At 41.9% G+C, this 15,534-nt stretch overlaps 1 protein-coding gene across 1 annotated transcript in view; it reads right to left on the reverse strand.

Annotated features, from left to right (window-relative positions):
- Positions 1-15,534, reverse strand: part of ROBO2 (roundabout guidance receptor 2) — an 803,551-nt gene that overhangs the window by 49,865 nt on the left and 738,152 nt on the right. The window contains exons 20-22 of the mRNA XM_078658968.1: positions 13,349-13,630; positions 7,179-7,332; positions 6-162 (exon numbers count right to left, since the gene is read on the reverse strand). Of these exons, the coding sequence (XP_078515094.1) occupies positions 6-162; positions 7,179-7,332; positions 13,349-13,630 (593 nt within the window). The remainder of the gene's footprint in view (positions 1-5; positions 163-7,178; positions 7,333-13,348; positions 13,631-15,534) is intronic.

The following is a 15,534-nucleotide window of genomic DNA, read 5'->3' on the forward strand; positions in this document are numbered from 1 at the left end:
GTTGCTGTAGACTGCTGACCAAATGATACTGCAGGCGAGGAAGCCACCCCACGCACAGGTGGAGTTGGGACTCTCTCGTCATCTTCTTCCAGCTCATCCTCCATACCCTGGTGCAGGTATGTCTGAATAGGCAAAGGTGGACACCAACCATCACTGTCATACCTAAAATCATAAGGGTGCTTGGTTAAAAGTATATTTGTTGACAGTAATAACAGGGGGAATATATATATACACACCTCAAAGGATATTTATTCTAAAAAAAGATCAGAGTTGGTATTCATTTTTCTCTTTTGGCTTCAAAGAGTATACTAAGGCTGAAGTAGGAACAGGAACTGGTGTCCTGTAAGTGCAGCCCTGTCTTCCGTGTACGATGCACCAGAAGTGGGCATCTGTATCCAGCCGGACTGAGATGAAATTCCATGGGGATCCTGTAACTTGAAGAACGGAAGACGGGGCTGCACTTACAGGACACCGGTTCCTATCCCTACTTCAGCCTTAATATTCCCTCGACGCACAGGCTGTTCATTGGACTTCGCCCGTGGATAAACCCTGAGGACACTGCAACATGCACATCAGCGTTTGGGCTCTGACTCTCGAGGGTCCACTCTGCTAGGCCATCAGTGATCAATCACATGCTTCCAAAACAAAGCTGCTAAGCAGGAAGTGGGCACCTGCCCAAGCTTTTATCATGAATGAATCTCTACCCTTCAGGCAACTCAACCCTGCTAAAGAAAAACTAATGGAGTGCATCATTAGGTAGCCAGTGCCATACCTACCTAGTGACATTGGAAGATAACCATCAACAAATTGTCTTAGAGGAGGACCAGACATACATGTAGGAGTTTCAGGGTACGCACCAAATAATTGCATTGCACAAGTTTTACTCTTGAAGCAAAACATGCAGGAGATGTATTGTTAAAAGGAAACATCCTGATGTCTGTATTCTTTTTTTAAAAATTATTTCGTGCTCTAGCAAAGCATTCGTTATAATCTTTAGCTTACATAATTATGGTATTGTAACACATTTAATTCTCAACAGATGGTGTACTGTGCACTTTAAAGTCCCTGAAAGGATTATAATTGCTTTGTACTTCAACACAATTTTCACTGAGCAAAGAGCTACGAAAATTGAAGTCAACATGATCAATGGTTGCTATTAAAAGGAAACGGTTATTTTGCTTCAGATCACCACAAACTGATACAGTGAAATACACTTCTTTAAAAATGTCTTACTTTGGTAGATTTTTGACTGGAAAATACACAACATCTATGCCATTGAGTAAGCCCGCTTTTAGTGCAATTGCATTGTCACTTGCATTACTACACAGTTGAACACAGGACCTGGGAACCACTTGCCTGCCAGTCATAGAAAATACTAAATGTATGTAATATCAAGGATTCTAGAGCCTTGCCAACACTTTGTTTGTCATCAGAACACGCTAGGAGCAATTTAGAGCTACTGCGTGCAACGTTTCTTATACTTTTAAAAATCGCCGAATTTTACTTCTAAATTGTTCATTTTCACACTGCTTGCACTCAGCACACCTGGCACCCACTTGGCACCATTTTCGCCTTGTTTTGACGATCCCAGCCGACTTTAGGGCTGAAGATCGAGGTGCAGAGCAAACAGATTCCACGGCGGCCATATTGGGTGAGGGGGCGAGAGCGGTGAGAGCGCTCCAGTCTCCTGTACTTAAGGAGCCCCTAGGAGGCAGGCGCGAGATTCTAGAGCCTTGCCAACACTTTGTTTGTCATCAGAACACGCTAGGAGCAATTTAGAGCTACTGCGTGCAACGTTTCTTATACTTTTAAAAATCGCCGAATTTTACTTCTAAATTGTTCATTTTCACACTGCTTGCACTCAGCACACCTGGCACCCACTTGGCACCATTTTCGCCTTGTTTTGACGATCCCAGCCGACTTTAGGGCTGAAGATCGAGGTGCAGAGCAAACAGATTCCACGGCGGCCATATTGGGTGAGGGGGCGAGAGCGGTGAGAGCGCTCCAGTCTCCTGTACTTAAGGAAACGGTTGTTCTCCGCGCTAGCGGTCGCGTTTGCGGACACGCCTCCTCAGCGCCGGAGTCACGCCAGAGTCAGCCCGTCTGCGCCCGTCAGCGTCTCGGAGGCGGACGAGGCGGGACTCTGTCATCTCGGGTAGGTTTCTAGGATGATTAGGTACAGTGCGGCCGCTCTAATTGCGCTTCGCTCCCCCAGGAGCGGTTGTATTTGTCTTTTCCCTGGTGGTCGGCTCCTGGGCAAAGGGTGTCCTGGATGTGCTTGGCGTCCCGTATCTTCTCCACCTCGCGCTCTCCCCTCCCCCCCCCTGGAATGTCAGTGTGCCTTGTTAAATACTAGATCCTTGGCGCGTCATTCCTTGGAGATTTGGGACCTCCTTACGCTCTCGAAAATCTCCTGTCTTTTTTTGACAGAGACGTGGTTGGGGGCGGGCTCTGAACCTGACATCGCTAGTGCCCTTCCCCCCAACTTCACCATCTTAAGGAGGGACAGAACGGGAGGCCGAGGCGGTGGGGTGGCCCTAGTTGTCGACAAGTCCCTTGAATGCACCTCCTACCCTGTAGATAACATCGCTGGTTGTGAAGCTTTGGGCTTTATTCTCCAGCTGTCTGCTTCACATACCTGCACAGGGATTTTGATCTATAGACCTCCAGGGCCAATAGGCTCGTTTTTCGAGGATCTACAGGTGGCACTGTCAGTACCCTGTATGCGTTCGGCACACTGTGTACTGCTGGGCGACTTAAATCTGCATATGGACTCGACAACTGACGCTGATGCGTCTAAATTACGGGACATCACCGAGATGTTCGGGCTGGCCTCTTTCATCGACAGTCCAACGCACGTGAAAGGGCATACGCTGGATTTAATCTTCTCCTCTGTACCGATTAAGGTGTCTCCCCCTTTGCCGGTTTTATGGTCCGACCATTATTTAATTAATTTCGTGTTGTTAGCTGAGCATCAGACTAGTCAAAGAACTTATAAGGACGGGTCTCGTCAAGCTAGAGCCTTTCACCTGGTGTCAGCTGATATGCTCGCTGACGCACTCCATGCACATCCTTGCACTACGACTGGGAACTTAGAAGTCGACCTGCCGCTAGTCCAGGACTGGCTTCGGACAAGATTCGAGGAGCTTGCCCCCCGGAAACCGGTCAGGACAGCCCCCTGCCAGGACTCTGCTCCTTGGTTCACCGCTACTCTACGGAAAGCGCGCCAGGACTGCAAAAGATCTGAAAGACTCTGGCGGCGCAGATATGCGCCTGAGGAGAAACTGAAGTACAGGGGCGCGATAAAATCTTATCACAGACAGATTGCCGAAGCTAAAAAGATCTACTTCGAGCATAGAATAGACCAGGCGGATAATACGAGCCGGGAACTATTCCGAATTGTGAAGGAATTCGTGGAGCCGGTGGCGGCCGCTAGAGTACACTCCCATACAGAGGAGTGGATCAAGCAGCTTGCTGACTTCTTTGTGGATAAGATCCGTAGGATTCAGGACTCATTCGATCGGGTGGGGTCCCCGGAAGTGGCTGCAGCTGTGGAAAGTGATCTGAAGGTCCTTCCACCTGCTGCAGCCGAGTTGACGCCCACGCTTTCGACGTTCCCCCCGCTATCCTGCGATTCCTCTCTGGAGCTGCTTTCCCGGTTGAAATCTGGATCCCCCTTGGATGCGTGTCCGGCGAAATGCCTGAGCTCGGTGGCGCCAGCTATTAACAACTTGCTGAACCCCCTGCTCAACATGTCTCTGAGTTCTGGAGTGGTCCCTAAAGAATGGAAGCATGCTCTTATTCTCCCGCTCATTAAGAAACCTCTGCTTGACCCTTTACAGTTGGCCAACTATAGACCAATCTCCCTCCTCCCTGCTCTGGCGAAGGTGGCGGAGAAACATGTTCAGCATACTCTTACCACCTTTATTGAGAAGAACAAACTGCTGCATGACTCCCAATCTGGTTTCCGTGCCAATTACAGTACGGAGACAGCTCTTGTGGAGGTGACCGACGCCATCAGGGAAACGCTTGATCTTGGGGGAAAGGCTATGTTGGTCCTACTGGACCTGTCGGCGGCATTCGACACCGTCCCACACGCCGGCCTCCTCCTAAGACTCAGGGAGGTAGGACTGCGGGGGACGGTGTTGGACTGGTTTCAATCCTTCTTAGCCGACCGTCGACAGGTGATCTGGGCTCCACCGTTCTCTGCGGAAATGCCTTCGCTAGAGGTGGGGGTGCCTCAAGGATCTATCTTGAGCCCCACCATATTTAACATTTATATGGCCCCTTTGGCGAAGGTCGTGGAGGCATTTGGAGCCCGGGTCATCTCGTACGCTGATGACACCCAGCTCCTGTTTACTTGCAGGAAGGGAGAGGTTTTTAATGGCGACAGAATCAGAGACTGCCTGAGTGCTGTTTTTGCATGGTTTCAGCACCAGAACCTGAAATGTAACTCGGATAAGTCCGAGTTGCTCTTTTTTGGCTGCGCGGAGGACCCTGGCTGGAAATCGTGGTGGCCTTCCGACATGTTCCCCCCTGAGAAACCCTCTGCCCAAGTCAAAAATCTGGGTGTGGTGTTCGACGACAGTCTTTCTTTTCGTCCCCACATCACGGGCTTGGCGGGGAAATGTTTCGGCATTTTGAAGATGGTGAGGAAATTTCTCCCACTGCTTTCCCTTCAATATCGCAAGAACATTGTGCAAGCACTCGTGGGTTCGCGTTTAGACTACGCTAACGCACTTTTCTCAGGTCTGCCTAAATATCTGGTATCCAGACTACAAATTGTCCAAAACTCGGCGGCCAGAGCCATCTTTGGCCTTCCACGGAGAGCTAGTGCCTCTCTATTGCGCGGCAGGCTGCATTGGCTGTCTATCGCTTGCAGAATTAGGTTCAAGGTCCTTATGTTGGCATTTAAAGCCCTCCACTGTATTGGCCCAGCTTACCTTAGGAAGCGGATTGCTTTTTACGTTCCACGGAGGAGTCTGAGATCTGCTGACCTGGCTAAAGTGGAGGTACCAGTGATCAAACGCGTGCGGATGGGTGGCCGGTCTTTCCAGTTCATGGCGGCTAGTTTGTGGAATGAGCTCCCTCTGTCACTCCGGAAGGCTAACAATCTCCTGGCCTTTAGAAAGGAGCTTAAGACGTTCCTCTTTTCCGCCTAACCAGTGGGTCTACAGTATTTCTGCCTCTGGGTTTTTCTTGGTTGTGTTTAGGACTCTGCCAAAGCGCCGGGACACCCGTTCTGGGTAGCCGTGCGCTCAAGAAATATAGTTTTAACATAACATAACTCCACTGCATAGGTACCCCCCACCTTTCCAGGCCTCGTTAAACATTTCCATTTGCCATCCAATTGTGAACATGAATTTGGACTCCAAGATATTTCTGGACAGAATGTGTTCATAATAGTTGCACAATAACACCAATGTATAATTAGTGTTTAAATTAAAATGTCTGAATTTTAAATTGACACAATATTTTACCTGTTCTCGAATAATAAAACAAGGTGAATGATTCTCCTATGAAACTACATGTTGCAAGCTATAGCAAATAGAATACTGGAACTCATAAAAGAGCAGATGTCATAGAACTGCATGAATTCAATCAATTTTTCCACAGAAATATCAAGAATAAGTATGATACTTAATCTACACCACTTTAACTAGATATAAAAGTGGCAGCCACATCTTAATATGCATCAGTGTAGCAGATGCTTTTTATGGTTTCATAAATTTGTGCAAGGCTTCCAAAGAAAAGTAGTATCTAGCGTTTATTGGCTTTACTCTACAACTGTTTGTGAATCAACTATCCAAGACTGTGTGCTAACCAACATTTTCCAATAAGAGTATGTCAGTCTCTGCTCTCTTATTTAATCCAGCATAGCTGATGCCATGCTACCGGGTTCAACTACAAAATATCAACAAAATCCACACAATCCTACCCTTTGAAACAGGTAAAACCTGATGTTTACTTTTGTTAAAAGTTAAAATGAAAAAAGCAATAGAGTACTGGTCGGGCTTTCCATCGACAATGTGATTCATCATCTCCAGGTCCATTTCTTTAATTTTCACATCTAACACATCTTCAAACACAAGCAAAGAATATATGTATAGGTCAACCCATGTCATATCAATTCCTTACTTTTCACAGCTCTTGTAATGTTATGCACCAATACACACTCTGCAACAAGACAAGCTTGTTACCAGTTTGTTAAGCCAGCCTTTGCCATATTCACATCTGTTCCATCTAATTGTCCGGGACCTTGCTTTGTAGTCCACACTGCACAATCGTCTCACTATCTTCATTTGAGAGAAGCCTCAATGTTAACTTTCTAAACTAAGAAGCTATTGATCCTTTCTTCTGCCATCAGTCTTTGCCCCTCAATACACTTAGCATTCATACTGAAATGCCAACCTGTATGCACATATTCTCTGTATGTCATGTAACGTCTCTCTCAAAGTCATTACTACTTATTTGCATATGCAGAAGCCTGCTTCTTGATGGAAATTGACAGTCCATCATATCCTCAAACAACATCATTATGCACAAAGCATCTATTAATAGGACTCATTTTCTTGGATCAGTTCAAACACACAAATATATAAAAAATATATTAATTCCCTATTACTTTTCAAAATTGTAATTGCATTTGTATATTTGGACTAAAAAGAAACTTCAATGAAAGACATGTATTCATTTTACTTTAATTTACATTAAGCAGCTATGTAAATTGTCATAATTGCACTATACGAAAATATCAAATAGAAAGGATTTGGAAAAAAGAATCAGTTAATACTAAATTTTCCAACATCAGATAATGTCACTGATTTCATGGTAAACAAACTTAGATCAACATTTTCCTTTTATATTATTATATAGATGAGGAAACATTTTACCGCAAAAATACACAATATATATATATATATATATATATATATATATATATATATATATATATATATATATATATATATATATCTCACTTCTCACCACATGCTTATTAAGAAATGAAAAATTAAGCCACTACATGACCAACTTTATACTGCTATTCACATTGTCACTAAACCTGAACATATGTGCCATAAATATGCACATTTATATGGCCTGAACTATAATTTACAATAGATTGATTCTTGCCCAGAAGTTTGCTATGTATTGAGAAGAAATAATGACAAACTTACCCCATATGTTGTTCCATGTTATAATGCTCCAACTCGGTGCCTGGCAGGGGTTGAATTGGAGGTGGTGGCAGGGGTACATTAGCCCAGTTAGAACCATTGTTCTTCTGTGACTTTGTGTTGTTTTTGTTTTTCTTCTTTTTGCCACCTTTTCCACCTATAATTGATACATTTCAGCACATATAACCACACTTCATTCCAATATCATGAGAACAGACACAAGATATAGGATCACAATTATGGTGTTTTATATCTAATCATACAGGAGTCTAAACCAGGATCTTGCATACATAAAAAACATATTAACATTAAGCAATATGGATGTAATATTTGTTATGTTTTAATACATTATGGTTTTACAAAAGAACAAAGAACATTTTACAAACATATCTGAATGTTGGAGAAATGTTGCATGCTATTTTGGAAGTTAGGGTTATTTTCCTTTGGGTGTGTGATGCACATGGTTTGAAGAGATGCTGAGCATTCGAATAATCATAAAGTACCACATGCACTCAACTCACTAACAGTATACCATTAGAGGTACATGGCCTAAATAAAGTAAAAAGTGAAGTATAGAGGGGAAAAAATGACATTTAAGTAACAATCAACCCAACATCATTGGTATTCGTTAAAAAACAAAACATACGACAAAACCTGCACTACTCTATAATGCTTCGGGGAAACAACATTACTCAGGAAAAATTGGTAGTACAAATAAAATGTGACGAACGTTCGTAAATGCTCTAGGTACTTCATTGTCTTTGAAAATGTGTTGGTTTGTTGGGTTGCCAAAAGTCCTCCACTGAGGAAGTTTATTTAAAATGTAGAGTTTCACGAGGTAGCACTGTCTAAGTTGGAACACCCACTGATGATTTCATCAATTTCTTTTACATGAAGGCCTAAACAAATACTGCTCTATTTGCAAAATATCGGTCAATGTTCAGTTACAGATTGAACCTAAAAATACAATGGCAATATGAAATTAGATGACTCACATTTGTTAAGCTGTTGTTTCTGCTACCAATCATTCATCAGGACCTAGCTCTTTTCACTTAGAGGTTCCTAAATATTTTACAGCCACAAAACAGTTTTAGAACAACAAACTTTTGCAACCCTCTTACCTTTCATCAACATGAGGAAGGGGTGATTCTTTAATGTAATAACTGTAATTGTTTGCAAATCTCACGGTCTTCACCACACACTTCAATATCAGATTTTGGCCAAAATTTTGATCTGCACGAGAGTCTGTGGCTGGAACACTTTTCAAAGCAGGGTGCTGGCCTGTGGCATTTGTTCTCTAAAATCACAAGGCTTCTGAAATATCTTGATATTGATACGAGCAATTTTTGCAAACTTGAGAAACAACTTATGCAGCAGACTGTGGATGTTGGACTTGACATCCCTGGAAAGATTTCCCCCCAACATTTTGCCTTCCAGCATCCTGTTTTTGCTGACTTTATTTCTGCTGGCTTTAGGACATTTAGGACTGCTAACCAGTGGTAAAATGCTTGTGCTCTCTTCTTTAAACATGGTAACATTGACTTACACCCAATTGGCATATTTAATCTACTTGTTAGACCCTAGTAAAGGGGTCCTATATGTACCCAGAAAAGCCTTCGGAGAGAACACTTCAGAGATTTTAATTCAGCGTACTATGCATTATGCTGTGTTACTTCCGCCTACAATTGGACATACACAAAAAAGTGATGAAATGTCCTCACACACCACCAGGTGTCATGCTTTATACGTCTACCCTTGCTCTTCAAAAACCTGGTTTGATGAAGAGTGGCCTCCAAGCCAGGGATGTACTTCTAACTATACATTAACCTTTGAATTAAAGTAAAAACCAATGTGGTACATCAATATGAGATTTATATTGGGTTGGGTGCCACTTAGTATTAAACAAATAGTGTGGAGAAAAGGGTAAATATCATCCCATCTCCACTCAAACCATCAATATGTGTGTGCCTGTTCACTCAGAAGAGTCAGTGGCATTTGTCAGGACAGAACACAGGATAAACAGGCGAGATGATATGACTTGCCCAGAATCAACGGATGTTGAGCCAACACTAGGAATCCACCCTATTTACCCAGATCCAAAGTTGGCAGCTCTGGCCATTAGGACACATCCATATTTCTTAATTTAGGTGTAAAAGTTATGTACAAGACATATGGTTGTGTATAATCATGATTATTGAGCACATTCTCTGATGAAATTGCTTTTTGAAGTAAAAAATAAACCAATGCAACTAATACTGAAAAATTTAACTGGAGTCCTGCTTGCAAATAATTGCAATGGTTTGTTTTAAAAATATTATTAGTTCCACTAGCACAGCTTAGGTGCTTAACTTAAGTTTGAAAGTTGTGGTGTGCTCCGGAGCGTGTATTCAGTCATACACATTCAAAACTTGGTAATTGGGTACCCCTTCAATTGGGGTGCCGTCCCCGGTCACTTCCTAACTCACATAAACCCTATCACAAAGGGACTTAGGAAGTGACCGGGGGACGGCACCCCAATTGCAGGGGTACGCAATTACCATTGTTTTAAAAATAGACTTAGGGTATTGTTCACCACCTTTGCACTGCTGTAAAAACAGGGCTAATCATTTTATATATTTCTTATATAATGACCAGGACTTCCGTGACCCATCAGTGGGTCCTTAACCACAGTTTGGGCAAAAATGACCTTAACTGTGTCACACATTTTTTAGGTCGAGCATTCGAGACCTCTTGTATATACTTAAGTATATATACTTATATGTGTATGCACTTTGTGGGCAGTGGAGATCAGCCGTAGGACTTGTCTGCTTCCGTTTAGGGACTTTTTTCTGTTCAACTGCCTCTTTTTAACTGTCTTGATAGAAAATGACCAGTGGAGGTCAGTAAAATACCAGAATTACGTTCTGCCTGTTCTACTCCCTCTATTTAACTGTCTTGATAGAAAATGACCAGTAGAGGTAAGTAAAATACAAGAATTGCTTTCTGCTGAGGGACTTTCTTTTTTTAATTTTTCTGCCAACTGCCTCTAGTTAAATTTCTTGATAGAAAACGACCAGCATAGGTCAGTAAAATACAAGAATCACTTAAGCATTCTTTAGATTCCAGTCCATAGAAATTGTCTTCCACAATCACCCGTAGACAATAATATTTTTTTCAAATCATGTATGTTCAGTGATATGACCACCGAAGGCCCTGATTTTATATTAAAAACAAAGTTTTGAACTATACAATTTCCCGCTGAAAGGCAATATTATTTTCCATGTTTTCACACACCTGGTGTGTCACGCAGTTTGGTGCTTACTTTCCCTCCATGTTAAAGAACAGTAGATGTTTCAGCACCCAGGCTAATGTGCTGCATAGCTAAATATATATAAGATCCCAAAGGCGAGACCGATTGCATTGCAAATGATCGTTTATAATGGTGAAACGATTAGGGCCTCATTTAGTCTCCGGGGGTGCCCGCTTGCCTGGTGGCGATCTCTGTGCTGTAAAGGCAGCTCCTACTGTGCCTTCTCCCTTTACATAAGTGAATTGATTTCTGAGCGAGAGCCATGTTTAAAGTGTCTGCTCTGCAAACTTTTTGAGAGATTGTTTTCTCTAAACAAAAAACTAAATGGCCCAAGGCACAGGGAGTTTACTTTTTGCAGGTGGGGGTCAGTAGGCATTTGCCCTGACATGTCTATTACGTGTTGCATGGTTGACACAGACAGGGAATACGACTGCCTGTAGTCCTGCCCTCAAAAACGGTTTAACAGCATCACTGTGACATGGCTAGTGGATATGTTTACAATGGGGAGGACAGTGTAGGGTCCTATGGTATAAACCTTCTCTACAAATCTAAACAGAGTAAAGGACTTGCAAGTTTGAGGGGCGGGTGGACTGCCAATTCATGGCGTTCCTCCCGCTCTGACAAACTCTAGATGAGGCCTTTACTATATTGCAGACTAAACTCCCTATTGTAAGACTAACTATAACTACATATCTTCACTCTATTTAAGGATTCACACCAGTATCAGTAGTCCAATAAAAATAAATGAATTAATATTGCTCAATGGAAAGAATATTCCTTACTACTGTACTGTTTAGTGTATACTGCTGGTTTTATATACAGCAGGCTGTTTATATGTTTCAGATCCATCATGTCTTGATTTAACACCGTTTTCATAAATCTTACTAAAGATTATTGCCTGACTGTGGACAAGACACTATCATTGTTGCTATGGGGGGAATCACCATATTTCGTGTATGGGGACTGTCACTGTTTCAAATCCACAGAACCTTAATAATCCATCCTTCTTTTTAAGCATCATCATGTAGAGATGCCTGAAACTTTTCAGACTCAGAACCACCACTTAACCTTTGTACTTATTCAGAAAAATGTCCACAATCAGTCTGTTGCCAGTTATTTTTACGGATTAGTTGCAGTAACATTTTATGTTTTGAGGCCTTAGTTATTCCCCTTAATTGTCATTAAGGGCAATAGCCATTGTTAGGAACACGGAATAAAATATATATCTTTCTCATTCGCCTACTCATGCTTTTGGATGATTTTTACAGTTTCTCTTATATGCATATTGGCATATGTTGTGATTGCTTTTTATCGTTTTGTAGGATACAACAAGCTCAGCCAAAGTACAGATTTCTAAGTGCCTGCAGGCACGGCCCGTGTAGGGCGTTACACCGGGTGTTGATGTCAGGTGGGGGAGGGGCAGGGTGGGCGTTGTAAAATGCGGGATATGGATGATTTCAGGTAAGTACAGAAAAAGATAAATAAAACTAATTTCGTTCCATGCGCTGCATCGCCAAAAGTGATGCAGCGCGCGCCGACGTATTGAAAGCGCATTATATGCTAAGGAACTTGTAATACGGCGGATGGGATATCCGTCACGTTTGTGATGCAGTATCCCATCCGCCAAGATCTAAATCAGGCCCTAAGCGTCTTTTTCCTGGATATCTCTTTTTTTTGTCAAATAAACCAACGTTGCTATCTAATAAAAACTAGATATGTGTGTCATGTTTATTAATGAATAGTGTAGAATGGCACTGCCAATTTCTTTATACAAAAGGAATTTTCATTTATCGTGTATGCATTTGATCAAGTAATGCTGCACAAAGTGTAATAAACAAAGTATTTAATGGTTTTTGCACAGTTATGCTCTGAAAGCATCCAGCATCATATCAAGCACAATATACTCAGGATGGGCTTTTACAAAGATTAATATCCGAAAGTGATGTCTGTTTACAAGTACAAACACATCGAATCATGAGTAAAGGGCGTCCGAAGCCCACTTTATATATTGAATTGTTCCCAATATGTGTTGAAAAACAATAAGATAAAGCTGTCTGTAGGCTAAACTTAATCAGTGTTCTGAGAAGTGAACAAGGCTTCGCACCTGTTGGAAGAATGTTTATGCTAATAAGTATTAATGAAAGAAAGCCTAGGTTGGGTTTGCTGAACACTTGCAGTTGAGCAAGTAGAAATAGCAAAAAAGAAAAATCACACACTATTTTGCATTCATTGAATTATTATGCACGTTAATTGCACTTTTCGTTTAACAAGATAATTGCACAGAACACGATGAACAACAATAAAACCATGACAGGCATGTGCTGAAGCTGGTATTCCATAGTATTTCGTATCATGAAATGTAAAATCGATCAAGCTGCTTACAACCAAATGATTTCTCTTTTGAGAAAACAAAACCAACCTGAGAGGCTGCCACTCCGTTCAGAGCTGTTGTGTGAGCTGGTGGTGCTGAAATCCTGTGACTGGTTGTGTGGCATTCTATTAGACAAGCCCTCAGCCAATCGGTAGTCAGGGATGTAAAGTAAGGCTAAGGGTTAAAGGTCAAAGGTCACAGGGGCATCATGTGATTAGTTCACAGCACGAGCACATGCATATCATGCAGTTAGCAATCAAAAGCTGGCATGAGGAGGATAACTAGTTAATCTAGAAGGCTGAAATGGAAAAACAGAGGGTACTGATTTAAGGAAGAGCACGAGGAATCTATTGCCGCCTAGACTAATGCAGGAAGGGTTCATTTTATTAGTAGGGTATAAGTTAATAGGCTGTAAGTAACAGTACAACAGTCTGTACCACTAAGTGCTAATTTTACAATGCATGCACAGATGGTAAGAACATTATCAGTCAGAAAACAGAAACATGTACTTACCGTTGTTTCCTTTGCCTTGATCTGGCAGAGAATAACCTAAACCGGTCAGCTCAGTTTTATGCTGTACTGAAGTTTTCCACTGCGGGTCAGGTAAGTCGACTGATAACTCGTGGATGCTGTTTGAATGCAGTATCTGCGTCGTAGCATACGGCGTGGCCTGTGTCATCTGCCCAGGGCTGTTGTAGCTGGATTTGGTCGTGAAGTCGATGCTGCTGTAAATGGCTCCATCAGAAAGCATGGTGGAGGTTTTATCTCCTTGCCCTGGCACTGTTGGCAAAACATCTGCGGTGAGCATAGGGAAATGAAACAAATCAGTGATGCACAGGCAAGCTTGGAACCACCAAGGTTCGAGATGAAAAATAAATGTGTCACTCTGAACGCTTGCATTTCAGCTGAGAGAGCCCATGAGCCAATGAAGGGGAGATGATGTATAACCGACGGCAAGCTATCAGCGCGCGTGACAGGCCTACCACGCGTCCTTCACGACTGGCTGCATAAAGCCATCTTTCCCCCATACCTTTAACTGTGAATGTGAAGTTTGCAATATTTCAAAACAAGGGTATGCTTCCCATTGCTCATTCTGTGTCAGAACCAATAAAAATCTACAAGGGACAATGAAACATTTGAAGAGGTCATCACATTTCAATTATATCCAGTCCAAAACCAATTCTCAAATTACAGGAATGAGAAAATCCGATTGAAAAATGTATCCTGAAGATTAAACCATTCATATCAAGGCTCGCTATTGTTTCATTCATCCACTTCCATAACTTTGTTTACAAAAGTAGCCATGAATGAGACATCTTGTGTTAATGGTAAAGACAAGTGTCACAAACAAAATGTATTGGAACGCAGAAGACACCTAAAAGGATGCTGATATAATACTTATGCACATGATGTATAGTGAAGATGCACAGTAAATGTGACATCAAACCACGTAGTAAACTGCATCTGTTTGTGCCATAATATGAATACTACTTTGTAGATACCCTCAAGCAGAAAAGCCCCTATCTATGGTAATCGTGATATTTTCTAAAAATGTTTTTCATTCTCTATCTTTGGAAGAAAGCAGGAGGCTGTAGTGGGAAAGGAGTACCAGAGTTGTGTATGCTTGCCGACAGTAACATTTACATGGGTTACTGCCCCCCTCGGGTGGTATAACCTATATAAATAATACCACTAACTCACTCGTAAGTTAATTGTACTCCACCCTTTTTAGCAGTGACTTAAGCGTTTCATGGCACTACAATTTCTATGAATACATAAAAAAGTTCGAGTTTGTGATTGACTGATGAATTTTGCATTATCATACACATGTACTCCTTTTTGATGATCTTTACTTACTTTCCCAACTGTTGAAATGTTGATACTGATGGATTTTCTACTCCTGCAAGTGCATTTTTTATGATTAAAAAATGTCACCCATTTTGATTTAGTCCACGGGAGTGTGCTTTGTAGGACTCTAAAGACCATTTCTGGATGACTAAATTACACTATGCCAATTGTGTCGAATATTTGTAGAATTCATAAACAATATAGAAATAGAAGAATGACTACAGGTCAAACGCCAGTGATATTCATCATAAAAAACAGAATCCTCTTTTATAAAGATGTGCATTTGAAAAATAGGTTCACACCAAATTTTGTTCCGTTATACTGAGCAAAATGTAAGAATGTTGAGGGCGCAAAATAGATGATGGAGGAGCAGCACCAGGCTGAAATACTGGTATAGGATCGCGGCCATCAAAAATATGATTGGGCAAGGGAAATAAGCAGTACCACCTTCCTCCTCCTGTGGCATTGGTATGACAAAGCAGTGCTAGCCAGAAGGAGGGATGTGGAAGCCTCCAAAGGTGGTGTCTCAACCTCACCACTGGATTCAAAGAATTTTACAGAGCTGATGGAATGTTCTTTCCCACAACCTGCTAGTCACGTTTATCATGTATTGATGGTGTTGATAGCATTTGACAATAAAGTGGCAATAAAGGACAGGTGGACTTGTGAGCGAGGTAGAGAGCTGTCGAGAGCCATGGGAATTTGTAAACTCCCTTGTCTCCCTTGAGGACTGATTTTAATTAGGACATTCTTGTGGAATGTTACAATAAGATCACAGCCCACCACAGCAAGCTATGTCTGTCATTAAAATTACAACTGTTTTATGCTTTTTGTTTTTTTAGTGAAAAAAT

Source organism: Lissotriton helveticus, chromosome 8 (assembly GCF_964261635.1).
Source record: "Lissotriton helveticus chromosome 8, aLisHel1.1, whole genome shotgun sequence".
Lineage (NCBI taxonomy): Eukaryota > Metazoa > Chordata > Amphibia > Caudata > Salamandridae > Lissotriton > Lissotriton helveticus.